Source organism: Triplophysa dalaica, chromosome 24, assembly GCF_015846415.1.
Source record: "Triplophysa dalaica isolate WHDGS20190420 chromosome 24, ASM1584641v1, whole genome shotgun sequence".
Classification (NCBI taxonomy): Eukaryota; Metazoa; Chordata; class Actinopteri; order Cypriniformes; family Nemacheilidae; genus Triplophysa; species Triplophysa dalaica.
In genome coordinates, this window is record NC_079565.1 from 8457032 (window position 1) to 8477878 (window position 20847).

The 20847-nt window shown below is 38.3% G+C and overlaps 1 protein-coding gene across 2 annotated transcripts in view; it reads left to right on the top strand.

Moving 5' to 3' along the window:
* Nucleotides 1-7529: 7529 nt before the first annotated feature.
* tafa5b (TAFA chemokine like family member 5b) overlaps nucleotides 7530-20847 on the top strand; it is a 33609-nt gene continuing 20291 nt past the window's right edge. The window contains exon 1 of one of the 2 annotated variants that reach the window (XM_056740088.1): nucleotides 7530-7638. In XM_056740088.1, coding sequence (XP_056596066.1) covers nucleotides 7530-7638 — 109 coding nt within the window. Of the gene's footprint in view, nucleotides 7639-16696; nucleotides 17410-20847 lie in introns of those variants that run through there. The other variant, XM_056740089.1, reaches the window with a different exon arrangement.

Sequence of the window (20847 nt, forward strand, 5' to 3'; positions counted from 1 at the left end):
CACGGTGAAATATTATTGAATATATTCGAGAAAGCCTTTTTTTGCTGATTTGCCATTATATTATCTGATTTTAATAGAAATTCTGGAATGAGAATATAAAGGCGTTGGAGGTGTTTTGCATGACATACTTTTTGTGAGCTGTTTTTTCAATTCACTGTTTTAAATTGAGTCAAGTGGTTGAGTTGATGCAACATATACAAATAAAACAATTCATGGTTGTGATTCTATCTAGCTTTTTGAAATAAATAAATGATGCACTCGAATTCATATTTTTTTGTGTGTTTTGTCATACTCGAAATAGTAGTGAACGACGTCCCAGAAATGTCAGTTGCTAACATTCTTCCAAATATCTTTCTTTGTGTTCAACCAAGCAGAGAAATGTATCTAGGTTTGAAACAACTAGAGAATGAGTAAATGATGACAGAATTTTCATTTTTTTTTGGTAAACTATGCATTTAAGGCAAAGTTTCAAATAGTTTGCTGAATAGTTTACGATAACATTCTTGTGAATGAACACAGTATTGATAATCATGGGTTTAAATATCAAATTTACTGCCAATATATTGTGATACGCCTAAGCTGAAGTAATGTAGAGACTTTTAAAGGTGAAGTTCATTTCCAAATTTGCCCCAATTGACTTTCCATAGTCATTTCAATTCCTACAATTGAAGTCAATGGGGGCAAATTTTGAAGTAAACGACTCTTTTAAAAATGTAAAATATTTAAAATGTTGTCTTATAAAGTAAAGTTAATTTTATTTGTAAAACCTAAAAGCATATTTTTTTACATTGTGTAGCTGCTTTAGTTCTTAATTGATCACTGCTAATGGGCAAATATATTGCTTACTTAACACATTAATGCATTTATATAACAATCTAATAAAGCTTCCCAAAACAAGAGTAATATGTGATAATGAGATGTTTTGAAACTCACAGGTCTAAAGATCTAGTTGTAAAGGTTGCTCTAATTGCATGAAAATAAAAGCAATAAACTCTTCTGGTATTTCTAAGACACGTGGCAATAACACAGAGCATAGAAATAAATAGAACGGCAGCAATTAGGAAGTTCATGTCACCAGCGGTCAACTCATTAGTGTTGGCACGGCCTTCCTAACAGTGGCCGAGAAGTGAGGGTACTATTGACCTTGACTGGGCGAGTATTGTGTAAACACTAATGAGAGAGATGTTCCCAAAGCTTGTCTATAGCCACAGCCCGATCAAAAACGAGGGGAGTGCTCTTAAAATACACTGAACAGATTAATGACTGATCAGATCAGCATCGAGCACCGCCTGTTTGTTTGCTCTTTAGAGGTGTGCATGCGTGGTGTGGTCTGCCTTCTGGTGGGAGTTTAGAATGGATTGTCTTCCTCACATTATGAAGATACAATCGGCAGCCCGTTTTGACCTGTTGTTTGGGATACTCGTGACTTCCAAATTCTTATTAATCCAATACAACAAAACAATGCACATTTAACTTTATGAACCATTAAGTGTTTGCTATTAAAACCGTTACAAAATGATTTATGTTGTGTGTTTTGGGCCTCATTCCAAAAGGATTCGAAGGTGTTCCACTGGTTCCCATCTATTAAAACAGCCTAACACATTCCCAGTAGAGACCCACAGAAACATTACAGTTTCCAGTTAACCAATTCAATTTCCATTATATCCATTAAATCCATCAAACATCATGTAATGGGATGGTTTTCTTCAGCAGGGATGAGAATAAGACGATATGGTGTTTCAAGGCCTCCCAGGGCAGGAAGCAAAAGTGACAAATTCAAGCAACAATTAATTTGCACAATATAATCCACTTCTATTCCCTGCCATCAGGATTTATGCCAACTCTGCACATGAGAGCCACGAGGCTTACTCTGGGCAGGAACAATTTCATCAGCCCACCATGATTGATGAGGAGAGCAATGAATCTCGGGAGCAACAAGGCAGAAAGAGCCTTTCTCTCTCACAGATCCCCGTCACCTCTGTTTCCCTGGCGATTTCTTGCCTTGCCTTTCTCGCTCGCCGTCATTTCATTTAGCCTGTTCTTTGCCTTTATTGTCTTGCCATACATTTGGCTGGGCTAAGTGTCTTTGCGACATGCTTAGCATGTTGTCTCATATCTCTGGATAACAGATCTAGTTATTAATTGCAATCTATCATATTGATACTCATTTGTCAAATTGCTCATGGCCAACAATAGGGGGCATCATTCATTTAGAAAAGTGTTTTGTAAATGTGTCCCGATGAAGTTAAAAGCCAAGTATGAAGTTAAACGGATAGTTCACCCAAAAATTATATCCTGACGTTTATTTATGTTATTGTAATTAGGTAAATAAGTATATGATACAAAAATACAACAGAAGATATTTTGAGAAGTGTTCCACAGTTTTGGTCCATGTAATGGCAGTCAATGGGGGCCAATGTTGTTTGATTACCAACATTCTTCTGTTATGTTTAGTAGAATAAAGAAAGTCATGCAGGTTTGGAATGATACTAGGATGAGGAAATTATGAATAAATTTTAAAATGGGTAAACTATCCCCTCAAAGGCCCAATCAAATGAGTATTGGAAAAGTGACAGTCAGAGTCCTTTTTGAGCCTACACATGAAAACGCATGTTGGAACTAAAATGGCGGTAATTCATGAATTCTTTGGAGTACAGATTTACGGTTGGTCTCCTTTGAAAAAAGAAAGATAAAACTTATTGTTAAAAAATAAAATCACACACACACAAAAAATTAAAGGTTTGTTGTTAGGTAAAGTTGTTAGGTAAATTGTTTTATGTTTTTCTTTGATTCAAAAATACATAAAGAAAATACCCGCAAAAGGATAACAAAAAATGTAAGCACACTCTTTATAAAAAGAATCAATTACTCTCCCTACATAAATTATAAAAAAAACACCAAATAAATCTGTATTCTAGAGTCTTAGACCTATCCTTTGATATATAGTTTGTCATGATTTGATTAGAAATTACATGCACAATGTTGACGCAAACTTAGGTGTCCTGTATACGGAACGGGTGACGGTTAACAGGCTACAAAGTGAACAAAAATCCCTTTTAGCAGATGTATGCATTTTAAAAGTATCATTCCAAATTTTGATGACACATCTTGCACTCATGGGCGCCGTAAAGGGGTGGAAGGTTAGGACGATTCTAAGGGCCCAAGGTGATTTAGGGCCCAGAAGAACAGACCCCCTATTTATTTTCCTATTTGTAGGGGGCCCAGAAATTTTGGTTTCCATAGGGCCCAGAATTTCTGTCGGCACCCCTGCAATAGACCGTTTTTGTCCATTCAAATGCTCCCTAGACTCAATACCTCCCTCCCTATAATACCTTCAATCAACCAAATAGAAAATTATAGTTCTTGGCTTTAGTAACCAGAGTCATATTTTTTTTGATAAAAACAATCTGTTCGGTTGATTGACTTGTTGACTCCAAATTTACCTCCATTATTGAAATGACTATAATCCATCAAATGCAATCAGTCCTGCACTTGTTTTTATGCAAGAGGATAGCAGTTTACAATAAGGACTTTGACCTTAAACGGCAGTATAACAAATAAAGAAACACGACTCAAGAAAAATACAGTACGATATCAAACGCTGGAAATAAAACAGAATTTTTCAGCAGTTCGGCCCAGCTACCTTCAGGTGATGCCGGGTTTTGATTTATGAGGTGTGCACTGTCTTACTGACACCTCCGACTTTTGCGCTTCCTCCATCCCACACAAATCAACTTATCTTTATTTTCCGAGTCGATATACTTGACGCTTACACATTTTGTTTATTTATTTTTATGCAGCGAGATGTTTCTGTTCCGCTACAAATCTCTGTGCACTGGTCCTGCTAATTGGATTATAGCACAGTCTTTGCTTTTCCTTCGAGAGATCAACTGACGAAAGAACTTTTCCAGGAGCAAAGGTTCGTCTCAGACATTTCAGTGGAAAATAGCATTCCTGCCTATACAATGACCAAGGTTGATCACTGCCGCAGTGCCCTCCAATTGTATGAACACACATCTGCTGCCCCGCTGACACTTCAGGAGAAAAAGGACTGATAAGAGTGAACAGATAAAGCGGAATGGCAGCTAGGAGGGTCCTCCGGGCAGGCAACCAATTACAGATGACAACATCAGATTGTGTGTGGTCTCTTTCACCATCAGAAGACAAAACTCCCATGACAACTGACCACAAAAGAACCAAGGACACCATGCGGAAGAAAAGCAGGAAAGAGGAAGACGTTCCACATCTGAGCAGCATAACAGCATCTGTTTAAACACGCTTTTAGACATTTCTGACAATAATGTGTGATTTTCTGTAAAGCTGACGTGAAACGAAGGTTATAGTTAAATACAAATAAATGGGACTTGACATTCATTGTATTTTCAGAGTCTTGCTGATTCCTTTGACAGTGGCATTGGGTGTATTATTTAAGAGGACAGCAATACTCCAGAGTTTTTAACTATGATGGCTGTGTCTAGATTCAAAGACCAAAGACTAAAAATTCTAATGACATTTCAAACCTGTATGACTTTCTTTCTTCTGCAGAACACAAAAGAAGGTTTTGTAAACCAGCACACATTCACATACAAGTGAAGGGGTGGGCACTGTTTCACTTACCAACTTTCTTCAAAATAGTCTTTTGTTCTCTGCGGTGGAAAGAAAGTCAAACAGGTTTGAGTACATGAGTACATGATAACAGAATTTTCATTTTTGGGTGAACTATCCCTTTAAAAATTCACAAGTGCCTATTGCAAGCACATGGGCCTTTAAGAGTTTCTCCAGCGTTGCCTCCGAGGACTTTATTTAATGTGAAAATGTGTCCGAGTGGCAAAGTTTCTCTTCGAATGCACAATTTGCATTACAAATAGATGACACTTAAACTTAATGAAGGCCCAGACGGTAAACCCTGGGCACAAGTTTATAGGCTATCTTCCCTTTGATATACTTAGGTAATATAAACGGTCTTGAACAAATTACTTTATGAAGTAATAATGAACAGGAAATACAGAAAGGATATTATCACTATCCAATATTTAATTTAAAACGGTCTCAGGATAATGAACAATTATGTTTAATTCAGAGTAAGTAATGGAAAAAGGGGGGCAAGTGCAATTAAGTCCCCATTTTAATAACAGAAAAACTGCACAACAATACTAATGACATGATAACGTAATGTAATCACGGCCGACGATCTCTTTCGCTTCAGACAGATGTTTATTCGTTCCTCCAGAATGTATGAAGACATACCTCCTGTCAGTCACTCACTCACTAATCCATCTCAAGAGAAGATTGACAAAGACCTTGACTGTTCCCTCAGGTCCCATCGAATCAGTGTTGTGCATCCTCAATCCTTCTTGCCGTACACGTTCCATCTGAAGGTTCCTACCTCTTAAGTGTCTGAGTAATGTTCTTCTTCCCTGTCATCTCCTTGCCCCTTTTGACTAAACACACTATATATACTTCATAGTAAAACTGCATGACACTCATTCACATGAATGAACTATTTTGAGACGTGTTGTGAATAAAAGCAATGTTCGGTCAGAAAGCAGAGATGAACAACTTTAATGAGCTGTTAAACAAGAATGAACATGCTACTTCAAAGCATTGACAGTCATATGGACAGACCGATGTCTTAAAGGGACAGTTCACCCTTGAGTGACTTTTTTGTTCCGTGAACACATAGAAAGATATTTGTAAGAATGCTCAAAATGCTTGTTTCTTTCTATAGTCAATGGTAGCCAACTGTTTGGTTACAAGCATTTTTCCAAGTATATTTATCTGCTTTCATTAGAACAAATAAATTAATACAGATTTGGAAAAACGCGAGTAAATGAAAAAAGAGTTTTCATTTTTGGGTGAACTCTCCCTTTAAGGACTCCCACATCAGACTCAAACTCTTTCTCATCTACACCAAAAGAAGAATGTGATTGTAATACCGTATAACTAATATACTGTATTTGATATTGTTTGACATCATCATTAATATTATCATTTACTTATACACACAAATCTAAGATTTCATAAGAAGCATATACTGTATATTTGTGGGAAGTATCTTCACATATATTTAAAAACATTGAATACATTCCACACATTGAAGATTACGACATGCATATAATTTAATCTATGTAGATTTAACAAATCCAACATTTTCCTTTCATTGAGCCTGCAGAGGTTTTCCAGGGGACCAGGGCCCACTAGGGGGCCCCAGTAAACTTCCAAACGCGCCACAGTACCACTTACGTAAATAAGTTACATTAAAACAAAGTAAATCCCTCTGAAAATCAAGTATGTTTTAGATCACACCTGTGGGTTGAAAATATCCATTGCGCTTACAGCATAAAGCGGATAGGTGAACAAGACAGAGCGGACTGAGAGGTGTTGAAGGTCAGCAATCTTCCGTCTCTGGGGTCTCAGAAAGCTCACTGTCGAAAAAAGAAAATGAAAAATTATACAAAAAGAAATATTTCTTATTTTAGACAGGATTCTTTCCCAACAGCAAGGCAGTTTTGAAGCACTCGTGATTTCCCTTGGGGGCGGCCAGAGGCCAGAGATAGACACTGTGGAGTTTAAAAAGAGGTGGGTCGAGGACTGTGTGCCATTGTACACAATCATCAGAGCAAGCCAGTAACCGCAAGCACGAAGACGATGAATTATAGACACGCACCAGACTCGGAGTCAACTCTGTGCCCCGGGAACCCACCCACACTTGATCTATTGATCTTACAAAGGGGCAAAACTTTGCATGTCATAAATAAAACCATCAAAGACCCTCATCTCTCACGTGAAAGACGGCACTGGAAAACCAGACTTCCCCAAGAGGAACCCAGCGCCAGGGGCTGAATCACAGATCCGCTGAGAAAGTGACAATTATCTGCCTCATTGATGATCGAGGGGCTTGAGTATCATATGCTCTGAAAAATGATTCACGTCCATTCAAACGCTTTGGGATGTTATGAAAGGAATTTTTCATAAGTGCAAAATTGCAGATTTTCTTTTTCTCTTATGTCTGTTCAAATGTTATGTCGCTGTCCGCTGTTTGAGGTGCTGAATCCAGACGCCTCCTTACCACAGTTACCGGTATGTATTGTTGTCAATACTAAATGACAAAGAGCAAAACATGCCGCTACTCTAAGTGGCAGAAAAGATATTTCAACCAAAAGGTCCAAATTTGGCTCCATAATGAGCGAAAATAGCACAACAATAGAAAAAACTAACTCTCTTCGCAGCTTATTTCGTCACAACTTCCTTACGTAGGCTATCTCGTGAGGACTCGAATGGTTTATTTTTCCTTGTAAACCCTCGAACGCATTATTTGGTGATGCAAACAAACGTGAATAGAGGGATCAGTCTTTGATCGCGATCATTTCCTGTCTCCCGCTCCAGCGCGAGATTCTCACGGATACGTTGGCGGCGCTTCTCCTTCATTTCTTCAACTTTGCGACGCCGCATGAATAGCTGCTGGCTATAAGAGTCCGATCGGAGGGTAATTTGGCTGGAGAATTGAGACTTTAAAGGGACTGCCTTTGATGGCTTCGCCCTTTATGAAGAAGAGTGCACGGAGGGATGCATGGGGGACGATGTCCTCAACTTTCTGGGTTGTGCTGCTGTTGAGCGGTCTGCTGATCCTGTACTGCGGTAAGTGGCGATAGCCTTATCTTCTACTAAATCTTTAATGTATTCCTGACTGTAATGCAATTGTGCGTTAAACAGCAACAACGGGAGAAATAAATCGAGTTTGAGCATTTCACTGTGAGATATCATAGACAGATAGATAGATAGATAGATAGATAGATAGATGGATGGATGGATGGATGGATGGATGGAGAGAGAGAGAGTTCAGCCACTTAATGTGACTAGATTAACAGTCTGGTGTTTGGGGACCAAAGAGTCAAGCCCCACTGTCTTCTGCCTCTCTCTCCACCAGAGTCTTCATTAGCATTGTGTTGTCCTATTGATTTCATCTATAGCATTGCATTTAGTTAGAGGACACAGCAAAAAACAGACACTTCCTCCCCTGTGGCCTTTCGGCAAACGGACAAAAGCCCTTTATCAGTTTTTTCTAAGGATGTCGCATTTTTTAGAAGCATAAACCCAAATCTCACTGTAGCCTTCAGCAAAATACTTTCAGAAGGGCTGTGCTGCTTTTCTGAGACCTATTGCATATTGACCAGAGTACATTAAAATCTTTAGCTCATCCTCAGACAGGCCAGCAAATGGAAGCCTTTATTGATCGTTCTGCAGCGAACGCCATTTGCGCGCCAATTTACCCCCGAAAGGTTTGAGGGGTTCTTGTTTTTGAGCTTTCGAGACAGGAAAATAATTTCATTAAGAGCAACATTTCAACTATTCGTCCCATTATTTATCCTTTAAAAGCTTGCGGTGCATTAGAGTGCGTAACTCACTGCACGCTTGGAGACGTTCCACCTGTTCGTACAAATGTAACTCTAAAAACAACATTTGCTTTCTCACCACAGCGCCCACAATGCTCCAAACCCAGTTCAAACAGCATTTCTTTGCACGTCATTGGCCTCATATTATTAATACACAGAATTCATTATATATCGATTCTGTGGTGTGGTGAGTCGAAAAAGCGAAATAATGGAACTTTGAAAAGGCAAGCGAGTGGCATTTTTCCAATGCAGACGCGATATAGTCTTTAATCTCATTCCACCGATATCTAGCTTCGAAAAATCAAGCTGTGAAATGGGTGAGATGATCAACTGAATGCAAGTGGCTCTTGACCTACAGCCTCATTATGCACAAGCGCCTTTAAGTTGGTCATGATAAAGCACTTGAATGAAAGCGACCAATTTATCGTTTGCATTTGTTAGTTTAATGTGACTGCGCTGCACATGCACACGCTCTATCATAAATGTGAGTAAAAAGCGAAGACTCAAAGCTTCCTTTCAAACTTTCTTCCAAACAAGCAGGACTGATATAAGTCCTTACATAAGAAGCATCTCTTCTAAAGTGCTTAGGCAACATTGGAGCTCCCATTGACCATGCTCTCTCTTTAACATTTTAAAGAATGTCAGGGTTTTATTGCATTGGGTCTTTAGATGTAGAGAGTCAGAAGAGAATGAGGGGCTTCTAAGGTGGGCCGAGCAGTTAGTGGGCCTCTTGGATATCTATAACCTGAGTCAAGTCTTCTCCTGCATGAAAATTATAAGAGCTCCTCTTATTGAGGGGACTGCAAAATGATATTGCAATTATTTTAAAACTGAAACAAAATTAATAGACTTACTGAAAGTTTGAAGTTAAGGGACAGTTCACCCAAAAATTATCCCATCAGTCGCACACCCTCACCTAAACCTGTGTAACATTTATCTTCTGTGCAACAACAGATGATGTTTAATTGGATGGTTTATATCGTACAATAAAAGTGAATAGGACCAGGGTTTTTTTAAGAGTGACCAAGAACAGTGGTACCCATAACCTTTTAATTGTATAGACACAAAACCAATGCAAGTCAATGAGTTCCGCCACTGTTCGTTTACCAACATTTTTCAAAATATCTTTTTATCTTTTCAATTTTCATCTTTGGGTGCAATTTTCCTTAAAAAATAACTGACACAGGAAGTGCTTCGGGCCAGTTTGTCTACATCTTGCATAAATACCCAAATGTTTAGGTTTCGAAAGACACAAGGTGAAGCAAATGCTGACAAAAGGTTCTGTTTTTGCTGAACAATTCATTGACAGTAAGTGAAACACAACCATCCACACATGGATGAGACGCCACAAAAGTACACCTTAGAAAATGTCAAACTTACAGGATTTGACAAAGAACTGTAAGAAGGTTTGTAAAATACTTATCGCCCGAGGCGCTATTTTACAGCAAGGGCACAGGGAGCTTTAACTCAGAAGGAAAGCACCTTTCATAAAACAAAGACGACAATCAAACAAAACCAGATGGGCATATTTATTTGGTCCAGTGATCCGTAGCTGAGAAAATAAACAATTTTGGAAAAAATTGCTTGATAGCTGTTCTGTTGGAGGAACGAAAGAAATATGAAAAGTTCATAACTCAACAACGGAATGAGCCGTTATTTAAATAAAGCAAACAAACAACGAAACAGTTCAGTGAACTGCGCTTGATGCTTATTCAAATCTTTTGCATTCCATCTCTGCGTTCCACCGCTGTACAGACACCAAGATACCTTCTGAACTTCCCCACCAGTGTGTGATAGATCAATCAGTCCGTTTGTGTCTCAGCAAAATCTATTGAGGGAGAGAAAGAGAGAGAGGGGTGCGCGAGAAAGAGAGATGGAGTGTTTACAAGAGCTCATTCAATGGACACAGGGGAAGAGGAACCCTGAAGATATTTATTCAACTGGAGTGGTGTAATTCCAACAGATACATTCATACATTTTGAAACATGGCTTTGTTAAGCTTCATTGGCCGGCTCTGGGAAACAAAACCTATGCACTCCTTCGTCTCCGCCTGTTTCTTGATTCTTCCCCTTTTCTCAGGAGCAATAAATGTTAGATTGTATTGGCACTATATAGTCCCAGCCAAATCCCATTAATATGTGTTATATTAGGTTTCCCTGGGAAAAAAATCTTTAGAAAATACCTCATTCCCTCAAAAAACGTACCGAGAGATACAGTTCATCATCTCCAAATATAAGACTCGGAGACGAAAAGCGCGGTTATGTTTTCAGACAGAAGGTCAACATTATTTTGCACCGCAGTATGTTTGTTAGTGACTCTCCTCCCTGCCGTCTGGCAGGCCACTCCATCCTCTGCTTCAAACTCATCCAGCTTAACTAAATCAGGTTCAATTTAGCAGGATACGTGCCAGAAGTGCCATTGTGTGAGCCTTGAATAATGTAAAGCAGCTGATGCCGTCGTGGCTGAAATAATTTAAGAAAAGCTTTCAAGAATCGCTCTTGCGGCAACGTCGGAATGCTATTTCCGCTCCCCTAAAACAAATTGTCGAATGTAAAGATGCTGACTGCCACCAAGGTCATTTTGGTTATCTATTCAGTTATTCCGCTTTTTATTCCTCACCCGTCTGACCCCGCCTCCGTCATAAGCATTAGCCTGTAACGAGCGCAGTCATTTCCTGTTTGTTTATTATCTGCTTTAACATCAGGTCGAAAGTTGAGACAGCATTGCAATGAAGCAGAGTTTGAAATATTATGAGTTACGTCCACATGAACAACTGAGCTGCCGTTGGGAAATTCAGATTTCTCGGATTATTCATCAGATGCGATGTCAAAAAGGGCGCGTACAAGTGAAAGATGGTAGGAGGCTGCGAGGACATTTATTAAAGTGAAAATCATTTACGCACCCTCTTGTCATTTCAAACCTATATGACTTTCTTTGACGGAGCAAAGAAGAAGATATTTTGAAGAATGCTTTTACCCGGCACACATTCACTTGAATTGGTGTCCATACAATAAAAGTAAATCGGTGCCGGCGCTGTTCGGTTACCAACTTTCTTCAAAATATCTATAGAAGAAGGAAAGTCATAGGTTTTGAAATGACATGAGAGAGAGTAAATGATCTTTTGATTTTTGAGTGAACTATCCCTTTAAGCTCAATGAACCTTAACAGAAGTATGGAAAAACTTTTTCTGAGTTTTTGAGATGTCCTCTGTAATCCCAGACACATATGGTTGTTTAAACTCATTCTTAGTTGTTAGACGACAGTCGTACACACACGCACAGAAGCATACACACCTATCCAGAATTGTTTGCCTCTACGCCACCGAAGGGCAGATGCTTTATGGTTCGCCTTGAAAACATTCCCGTGTGCTCTGCATAGCAACGACAGGGAACCGGTATAAATTCTGAGTTGAATATGGAATGAATGTATTCCCATCTGACCTGTGGGCTGTAAAATTCACAAAGTGGCCCATCTCTTACAAGCACATTAACTTTTTTCTCCTCTCACTCAATTTAGAGGTAATGTCACCAACGGTTTGAGCAAATGGAGTTATCCTCGGCGGAACGCCTCCTCGTGATTACATCTCTGGCCTAAACAATATTTCAGTCAAAGCTGTATTTCATTTCGGTAATCTTTTACAACATATTAGAACTTAATAAGCAATCTCTTTTCAGTCATTGCTTATAGAATCATCTGAGTGAAGTTTGGCCTTTGAATTCGTGTTTCGACTTAAACAACGTGCCAGTGAGTGATGTCACTTGGTTGCATAAGCGTGAGTCTTCAATGTTTTGACAAAGTATAACAACTTCATAATCTACTAAGAAAGCCTTTCAAAGCCCTGCCGCTTGCTCACTACACCTTGTCTGAATGATTTATCCAAAGCGTTAGTCAAAAACTGCTTATGATTCGCATGTATGCCTTTGAGGATGGCATATTTCAAATCTGTCGATAGTTAATTTAACACGTGCACGTGTTGAACAAACACGTGTGACCCGGTGTATCCAAGACAATTGACAAGATATTAGAGCTGTCACACGATTAATCCAGAATAAAAGTTTGTATTTAAAGATATATGTCTGTGTATTGTGCATATTTATTTTGTATTTATAAACACATTCACATACATGCATATATTTAAAAATATATAAAAATGAATAAACGTTTATATATAATTGAAATGAGTGGTAAATATAAATAATTATATGTAAATATTTCCTAAATATATATTTCCTTTATGTTTTTGTGTCTATAACACAAAAAAAATGCACAGTACACAGACATATATTACACAGCGTATGCATTTTTTTCGACAAACTTTTTATAGTTCTTGTGCAATTCTGTGGTTCTAATTTTTATGACTCATTTTTAGTAACTGTTATGTTAAACTGTTGTTTTGAGCTCAGTGTTATGCCAGTACCTTGTAATTTCTGTTTAAAGAGCTGTTCACATTATAACAATAACTGTAACTGTAACTATAACTATATTTGAGTCCACACCGGTGTACGATAGCAACGATGTTATGTTTATGTTAAGCATGTGCGCTGCAGTATTCAAAGTCACTAAAATGAATGTTGATGACCTCCTGCTGATGCTTTCGTTTTCATGCCCGAACGTCTTTCCTCTAAAATATGACAGCAAAGGCTGGATGCTCTCTCTGAAGGATGAAGGTACACTCGTGTCCAGGATGTAAAGCATTTATTTTGCCAGCTTGCTTAGACTCATAAGCGTATATAATAACCTGTCGTAAACACACCGCTTCCCGACCACTAAACTCTTTAATTCAGACATAAAATCCGCATGGCAATCACCAGTCAAAAGTTACCTGCAAGAAACTGTCTGACAGTAGGGTTTATCGTTCATCAGCTGGGAAAAAAATCATTCTGAATGTGATCGTTCTCTGTATCTTTATCTTTCTAGTTATGATGTGAACCGGCTCTCTTTATTTAAGAATGATTTATTAAACGTTATTTTTAATAGTTATCACTATCATTATAATATGAACAGCCCTTACAATTAATTAATTTAATATATAAATATGTGAAAACTGTCAATGGATAAAAAGATTATGTGATTTTCATATTCAGCCTGTTTAACTTCATAAAGAAAGAAAATGAAAGAGAAAAACAGTTTATAATATGTAGCAAAAAAACTTTTATTCTGGAAGCAATTAATCGCAATTAATCATTTGACAGCCCTACAAAATATTAGTCCTGTCAAATTGATACCGTTTATTACAACGCAGTCATGGGAAACCAGAGGAGCTTCTGAGCTGTCGGATACAGATATTTGACCTCTGCCTGGCATTGTGGGCCAGTGGTTTCCAACAGAACAAGGCGCTGCTGTATGAGACAGTTAATATCGACTTTAAATATGGCTGTACAGCCATACAACCCACCCATCACACTATTATCCTCTTCTCTCGGCAACACACACAACGCACAATGCAATCCGGTCAAATGAGACGGCATAGATTGATTGTGAAATCTTTGCGGGGAGGCTAGTGATTGAGAGTCCATGCCTACTTATCACTCAACGCATCTGTACTTGTCACAAGTTTCGCACCTTTCTTTGATTGGGATCTTTACCATCAGGGTTCCTTTTCCGGCTGTCTGGGAGTGAAACTGTGAGACTTAATCCTCTCTGATTACCTCTGCGAGCAGGAACACCTTGCTAACACCAGCTCGTATCAAAGGATGCGGTTGCCGGTCTAGAATGTGGTTTTAATTACACACTGTATGGTTCCAGGGACGAGATTAGACAAGATTTTGAGATTTGAATGCATGTGAATCGACATGTCTTGAAAACGGAAAAGAAAAAAGTGCTCAAAAAATTGCTGGAATGCACGTTGCGGTATTTGTGAATGTGTTGTGAAGGCGGATGTCACATTTAATGGGATTCATCCAAATTGGATTGCACAACCCCAACTGTAATAATAATGCGCAGTTGCGGTTGGAGACGTCGGGTGGGGGTAGAAGTAGCATTTTTTTAAAAAAATTTTGTAGTTTATGTTATTCTGCGTTGGATGTAAATCTGTCTTTACTAATTATGCTGAATTAAAATGATGGTTTCACACGTCGAGCCAGATGATCCTGTGGTTGGAACACCTGTTTGAGCAGAACATCTCATATCTGCACTTTACCATAATATCTGTTTGATTTAAATAAGAACTATGAGTCATTATCTGTTATGTATTCAAAAGCAAACACCGTCATGGGAAGATATTGTTTTGTCGAGCAACTATTCATTTGGTGTACATTTCATTAGCATGAAATAAATGTTTAGTTTACAGCTGATGTTTCTCGTTTAAAATCTAAAGTTTAGGGCTGATGTGCTTTTAATCTCTTTTAGAAGTCCTCTGAACAAATGGATTTCTGATTTCAAATCAGGGAAAGGGATTTAGATAAAAAGGCAAAGAGTGGCTTGTGACGGCATCGACCTGAAAGATTAAGCCCATGAATTGAAATGTTGAGTTTTCAGGTTAGCTTGAGGTTACGCAGTGAGTTTGGAGCAGTTACATTCAATTCACAATTCATTTACAGAGTTAAAATAATTGTTCGCCCAAAACAGATATCTATTTCATCATTTATTCACCCTCATGTCAGTCCAAACCTGTTTGACTTTTCATTTCTTCTACAGAACATAAAAGAAACAACACTGGCCCCCATTCACTTCCATTGTTTGGACACAAAACAATGTGTGAGACATTTCTCAAAATATATTTTTTCTCAAAAGGGTCATACAGGTTTTGAATAACATGGTGAATAAACAAAGAGAAAAAAATCTGTTTTTGTTGAACTATGCCTTTCATACCGTTCCCAAATATTTTTGCTTCGAGTGCTGTCGTCTAAAAATAATTCAGAATTAAATATTCATATTTGTTTTCAAAACATCAGATTTTTAAGGGCGTCTGTATTTCGCAGATACGTATCGTTGGAATTAACAAAGGGAATAAATGTATTTTTATACACCAAGAATAGAAAGCACAACTGGGTTTAGGTCTTTAGTCTATATTGTTTCTATAGAAACCTATTATACCAACAGACCAGGATTTTCATTGCATGCAACGTATTGCCATCCCACACCAATATCGCTATCTTATCTTTTCCGAGCTGTTGTCGTAACTGTGAAATAAAAACAAATCTAAAAAGTAAATAAGATAAAACCAAGCTTAATAAATTGGAGGATATATTTCCATACAGTAACACTGCAGAGTCAAATATAGATATTCCCCTCGGACAAAATGGAAACGGAGAGAAAGACTAGATCTGTAGGAGATATATTGGCAACAAGGGGGGAAAGTGTTATTATAAGCAAAGATATTTCAGTAGCAGCTTGACTTTGCAGTGGTGCGGAATTCTGAACATATTTAATTGGGTCCCCGCTGATTGATTGCCATTCTTCCACTGAAGCTCGGAGTACGTGAGAACAATATGAGAATGTGATGAGATGTCATGTGTAGACAGCTGCACTTGGGGGTAAAATGAAAAGTGGCATTAACGGCAAAGAAAACGGATTACTCATGGATCTGAATATATGCATTAAATAGACCTTTATTAATTAGATGATCATGACACAGGCCAAATAACTATCCATTACTGGATGAGGAAGAGCTTTCCAAGAAGAAAAAATGAAAGAAATAAAGCAGAGAGAAGTTATTTATCCCTAAAATACACATCTATTTTCCAACTGGAATGAAGCTATGTATACAATTAAATGCTTATATTCTTTCTAACACTACATGAGCATTTAGGTAAATCTCTATACAAACAGCGTATACTGTACATGACATTCTATCAATATTATGCATCTGAATTTGACTTTAATTACTCGCATAGAAGGGTTAACACAAGTTGCTTTCTAATATGAAATAGCATACTAAATGTTATTTAAGTGACTCGGTTTAATCATGTTTTTGGGAAGATTTGGGCATTGTTTAAGTACAGAGACGTTGTTTATTGTTAAACTATATTTATTGTGGTGGTGAGGCAGTGGTAAAATTGTTGTTACTGTGCAGGTTTTACAACAAATAAAAACAAAAATAGTTAAAAAACAGGGTAAAACATTCCTTAAATATAATCTGAAAAGACCACATCGTCTAAATATAAGAACGAATAAATTTAGTGTAATATACTGGATAAATATTTGCCCGAAGAACACGTCACTTGGCACATTGTAAACATGTCTCACTCTCTCAGAGGGGAATCGTCCGATGATTGACAGTTTAAACAGCGATGACGTCGATTTTAAAGCGAGATAAACTCGCGCGCAAACACGCAGTCTCAGTTAAACAGGAGCCGCTCGAGACTCCGGACGACACGCGCTTTTTGGAGATGCGTCTGCACAGTTTCCCCTAGGAAGTCAACACAACGATGCAGTATAGAAAGCCCCCGACACGAGACTGGACCTATCTGAGGTATTTTCCTCCACTTTAGCGGAATTCTGACTTGCTTGGGGATGTGCGACATGCGGTGAATACGCACGCGGCGCGTAGTGACTGTCTGAACAAAAACGCAGTGAAACGCAGACGGCGGCGAGCGCGTGAGGAGCGCGTTCAAACCCGATCTCTTGTTTTGAGTTTTACACGCAAGTTCTGTCTCTCCCGACGCACAGGAGCGGGGGTCTATGATTGACTGCGGATGATGTTTGCATAAAGACCCTGTACTTTATTTTGGCAGCACGTGCGAGCGAGACTATGCAACGTCTTCAACGTCTATACTATGTCTTTTTCTCTTGATGGGGCAAAAAAGTGCCAGAGGAAAGTCTCGTGCATTTAACTTTCATCTTACTGAACGGAAACCTGTCGCGCGAGAAGTGTTAAAGAGGCGCATGGAAAGTGTCCACACAGGGATTGTTTATTGAAGCAATGCCGCGTTCGGTCGGGATGGATTTGCAGTTGTAAGCGCATCGCTCAGATCTTCGAAAAAGATGCAGCATCTTCGCGTGGCGTGGGCGCTCGCGGGAGCGGCGGTGTGCTTTTTCCTGATCTTCTTCATCCAAGCGCATTTTTTGAGAGAAGGTACGCCATTCACCTATTATTGTCGTGATTAAATGAAGTGTGAGAATGCAGCGCAACACTTTACAGTGTATTGTTGGAGTTACGTATGATGCGCAACGGACATAAAATAGCGTCAAAATCAACTAGGGCTTGTAGTTTATAACGGCGAACATACAATTGGTAATTGAAAACAATTCAATCTGTTTTTAAAAATATTTGTGTGCTTTTTTCCTTTTGATTCTTGTTTGAGAATATAATGCATTTCATATCATAAATAAAGGATGTATTATTTTTGTATTTGTGGTAGTGCAGCATCAATAGAGCAATAAACCTAATGCCAGCAGACCCGATAAAGAAGGCGTAACATTTAATGTAGTTCTCAATAGCCAGCACTTAAATCCAGCTGAGGGGCAAACCAAGGGCCAATTGTTTGTATTGTTATTCCATTTATGAACTCAAGGAGATACTGTGGCGTTATTCATATGATTCACTTACTCCCATGTAACTCATCTCAGTTTCTAATAGATGAAAATATCCTTTCACCTGGTTTGAATGGAGACAACGGAGACTAAGATGATGTGAGAGAACAACACTGACTGAGATCATATATACGTATAACAGCGTTATAGCTTTATTTACAATCTTCATCCATTATAAATTGTGTTTCTGTAAAACTTGGATTGGACAATTGTGACATATACTATAATACAACATATAAAGACATGTTTTGTCTCCAGTGTGCTGCACGGGGAAAAAAAATCTAGCCTCATAAAATTGAACCATGCTATATATACTGTATGTGTCTCGGCATAATGCACAATGTCAAAAAGTTCAGACGTGTTCATGACTGGTGACTAATGCATTCTTATTAGCCCTAGGACAGGATCATCATTTTTCAATATCGTAGGGCTTTCTTATTCAGAATACTGACCTTTATACATAATGAAGACAAGTCGGAACTGAGTTTTGGTTGAAAGCCCTTGCAGATCATGACTTTACGTTTAAGAATGTCATTTGTCTTCTGCGTGACCTGATGGAGCTATCGAAAGTTATGTACACAGCTCCTATGTGTAGGACATTAGTAGAGATGTTAGATCGAGCATTAGTAAGAACCATGAGAGCCATTACGTGTGAGCTAGCTTTGAACAGCTTAAAGGTTTGAGTTGGCCTGCCGCCATGGCAAACAACACATGTTGGCCTGGTTGCCACAGTAACTGGGCTTTTAAGAAAATAATTGGAGGATGCATGGGTTTGCTTCTCACAAAGTGCCAAGGAACAGTGCAGTGACCTCCAGCATAGTGATACAGAGAGCCGCAGGAGGCATCGGCCCAAAGGTCTTTCATATCCTACAGATCAAGCGTTGTATGTTAGGTATATATTATTATACCTTAAACCTGTGCTCCTACTTTCCTACAGTTTTATATATCTTTCATTATTTATTCACCCTTCTGTTGTTGAAAACCTGTATATGGCACTTTTTGGACTGATATTCTAGAAATGTATTTGTGTTTTTGTACCTATATGGAGTTCAAATGGGTCCAATGTTGTTTAGCTACCTACGTTCTTCAAAATATATTTTTTGTGTAATGCAAAATAAAAAAACTCATACAGAATGGAATGACATGATGGTGAGTAAATGATGAAGGAATTTTCATTTTTGGGTGAACTATCAAATTAGAGTGTTCTTGGAGGTTAACTGGTAAGCGCATTCACTATTCCAGTAATACATGGACTAAATGCAAATCTGTTGATTTGGATAAAAGCTAAATCTGCCAAATGTGCTGCATTTTATGTCGTATTCATCCATTTCAATGCATTGAGTTCGTCTTAAGCAATATTATTATTTATTAATAAACACAAAATCAACATTGACATTTACTTTCTTAAGTCGCACTCATGAAGTGCATCCCATTAAAGACACTTCTGCTCAACTATTTGCCATTTAGTGGCTTCAATGATCATGTAATGCGTTATAAATATTTTTGAGATTTAACTATGGAACTACAGGAACTATTTAACCATGATCAAAAAAAAGTATTCTCCAAATTGCTTGAGGTGAATTAGGATAGAAGTTCCTGCAGTCTTGGATTCAGTTTTGGATAAACATACTAGTAGTTAGGCCACTTTTTATGATGTATAAAATCTTGTTATTGTCCAGTGACTCAAAGATTCATTAGAGTATAGGAAAAACAGGCTGTAAATGTTATTAATGTTTAATATTACCTTTAAGCTATGCTTGGCTCTTGAGGAAAATATAATAAATTTGAGACAATCCGTGCCTTTTTTTCTATTTTTGATGCTCCTCAAAGGGAGACACAAAAACAGTAAGTCTGTTTTAATCATTTTCAATTCTGTTTATGAAGGCGCCATGACCTCGATGCATAATAACCCCGGCCAATCAGCGTTCAGCAGTAGGTCCTAAAAACACACACAGAATGCTGCTTACAGTTTTAAGCAATTCAATAATACCCTGCATTAAAAGCAAAATAGAAAAGTTGTCCAAAAACTTCCATTACCATGACAACCTGAAGTCCCCCAGCAGTTGCTAATTGATGGAAAAAGCTTGAAGGAGGATGAGCGCCGGACTCAAACCATGGCCTGATTAACAAAGCGGAAGACTGTGGTTTCAGCGGGGTTGTGTAACACTTGCATGTCTAAAGTTTTCTGCATAAGTTTCAAGTATTCTAAATAAATTAGTAAAAAAAATCCCCAGGCGTCCAAACGAGCAAATGTCTTAAAGTTGGGTTTTGCGTATTGGGAGCTTTTTTGATTGGACTTTCAAAGCAACGATTTAGGCTGCCTGCTGTGCTCCGAGGCCAGCCAGCATGACCCAGCATTAGGTTCAATCTCTTTACATACTCTAAAGGGGTCCAACCTAGATCAACGATTGCTGAAATTATAAACCTGCTTGAAAACACAGGGCTGGAAATGGAAGGACGTGGAGAGACTGTGTCCAGGGAGTGAATTACTAGGGGTGACGGAGAGGACTTCCATCTTTTATCCATGAAATGGCGTCCAAACACCATGCACATTTTATACGTATATTGTGATTTTTATCTGTGGTTTAAAAATAAAAATGTCTTCAACCAGTCCCCCACTGTGATCTTTCTTCACTTACATCCTCTTGGTTTCGTCTCATATTGAGCATTTCTGGTATTTGACCTGACCTTGAATGCAAACTTAGAATGTGATGTTTTTATGATACAGTATAACAACTTAACAGTACACTGCACTTGGTAGTTTTTCCTGATCTCTAAAAATGACCATTCCAGATTTTCATTTAATCAGCCTTCCTAGACGTATTGTGGCCATTCTAGTCCAGTGTCTGTTGAATTTCCACAAAATCTCAGGAGTGACAGATTCATCAAACATCAATGTGAAAGACTGACAGCATGACAAGACACATGAAAACTGTGATATAATCAAGGTTATCAAAAAAAAAGTTTCTTAAATACACGC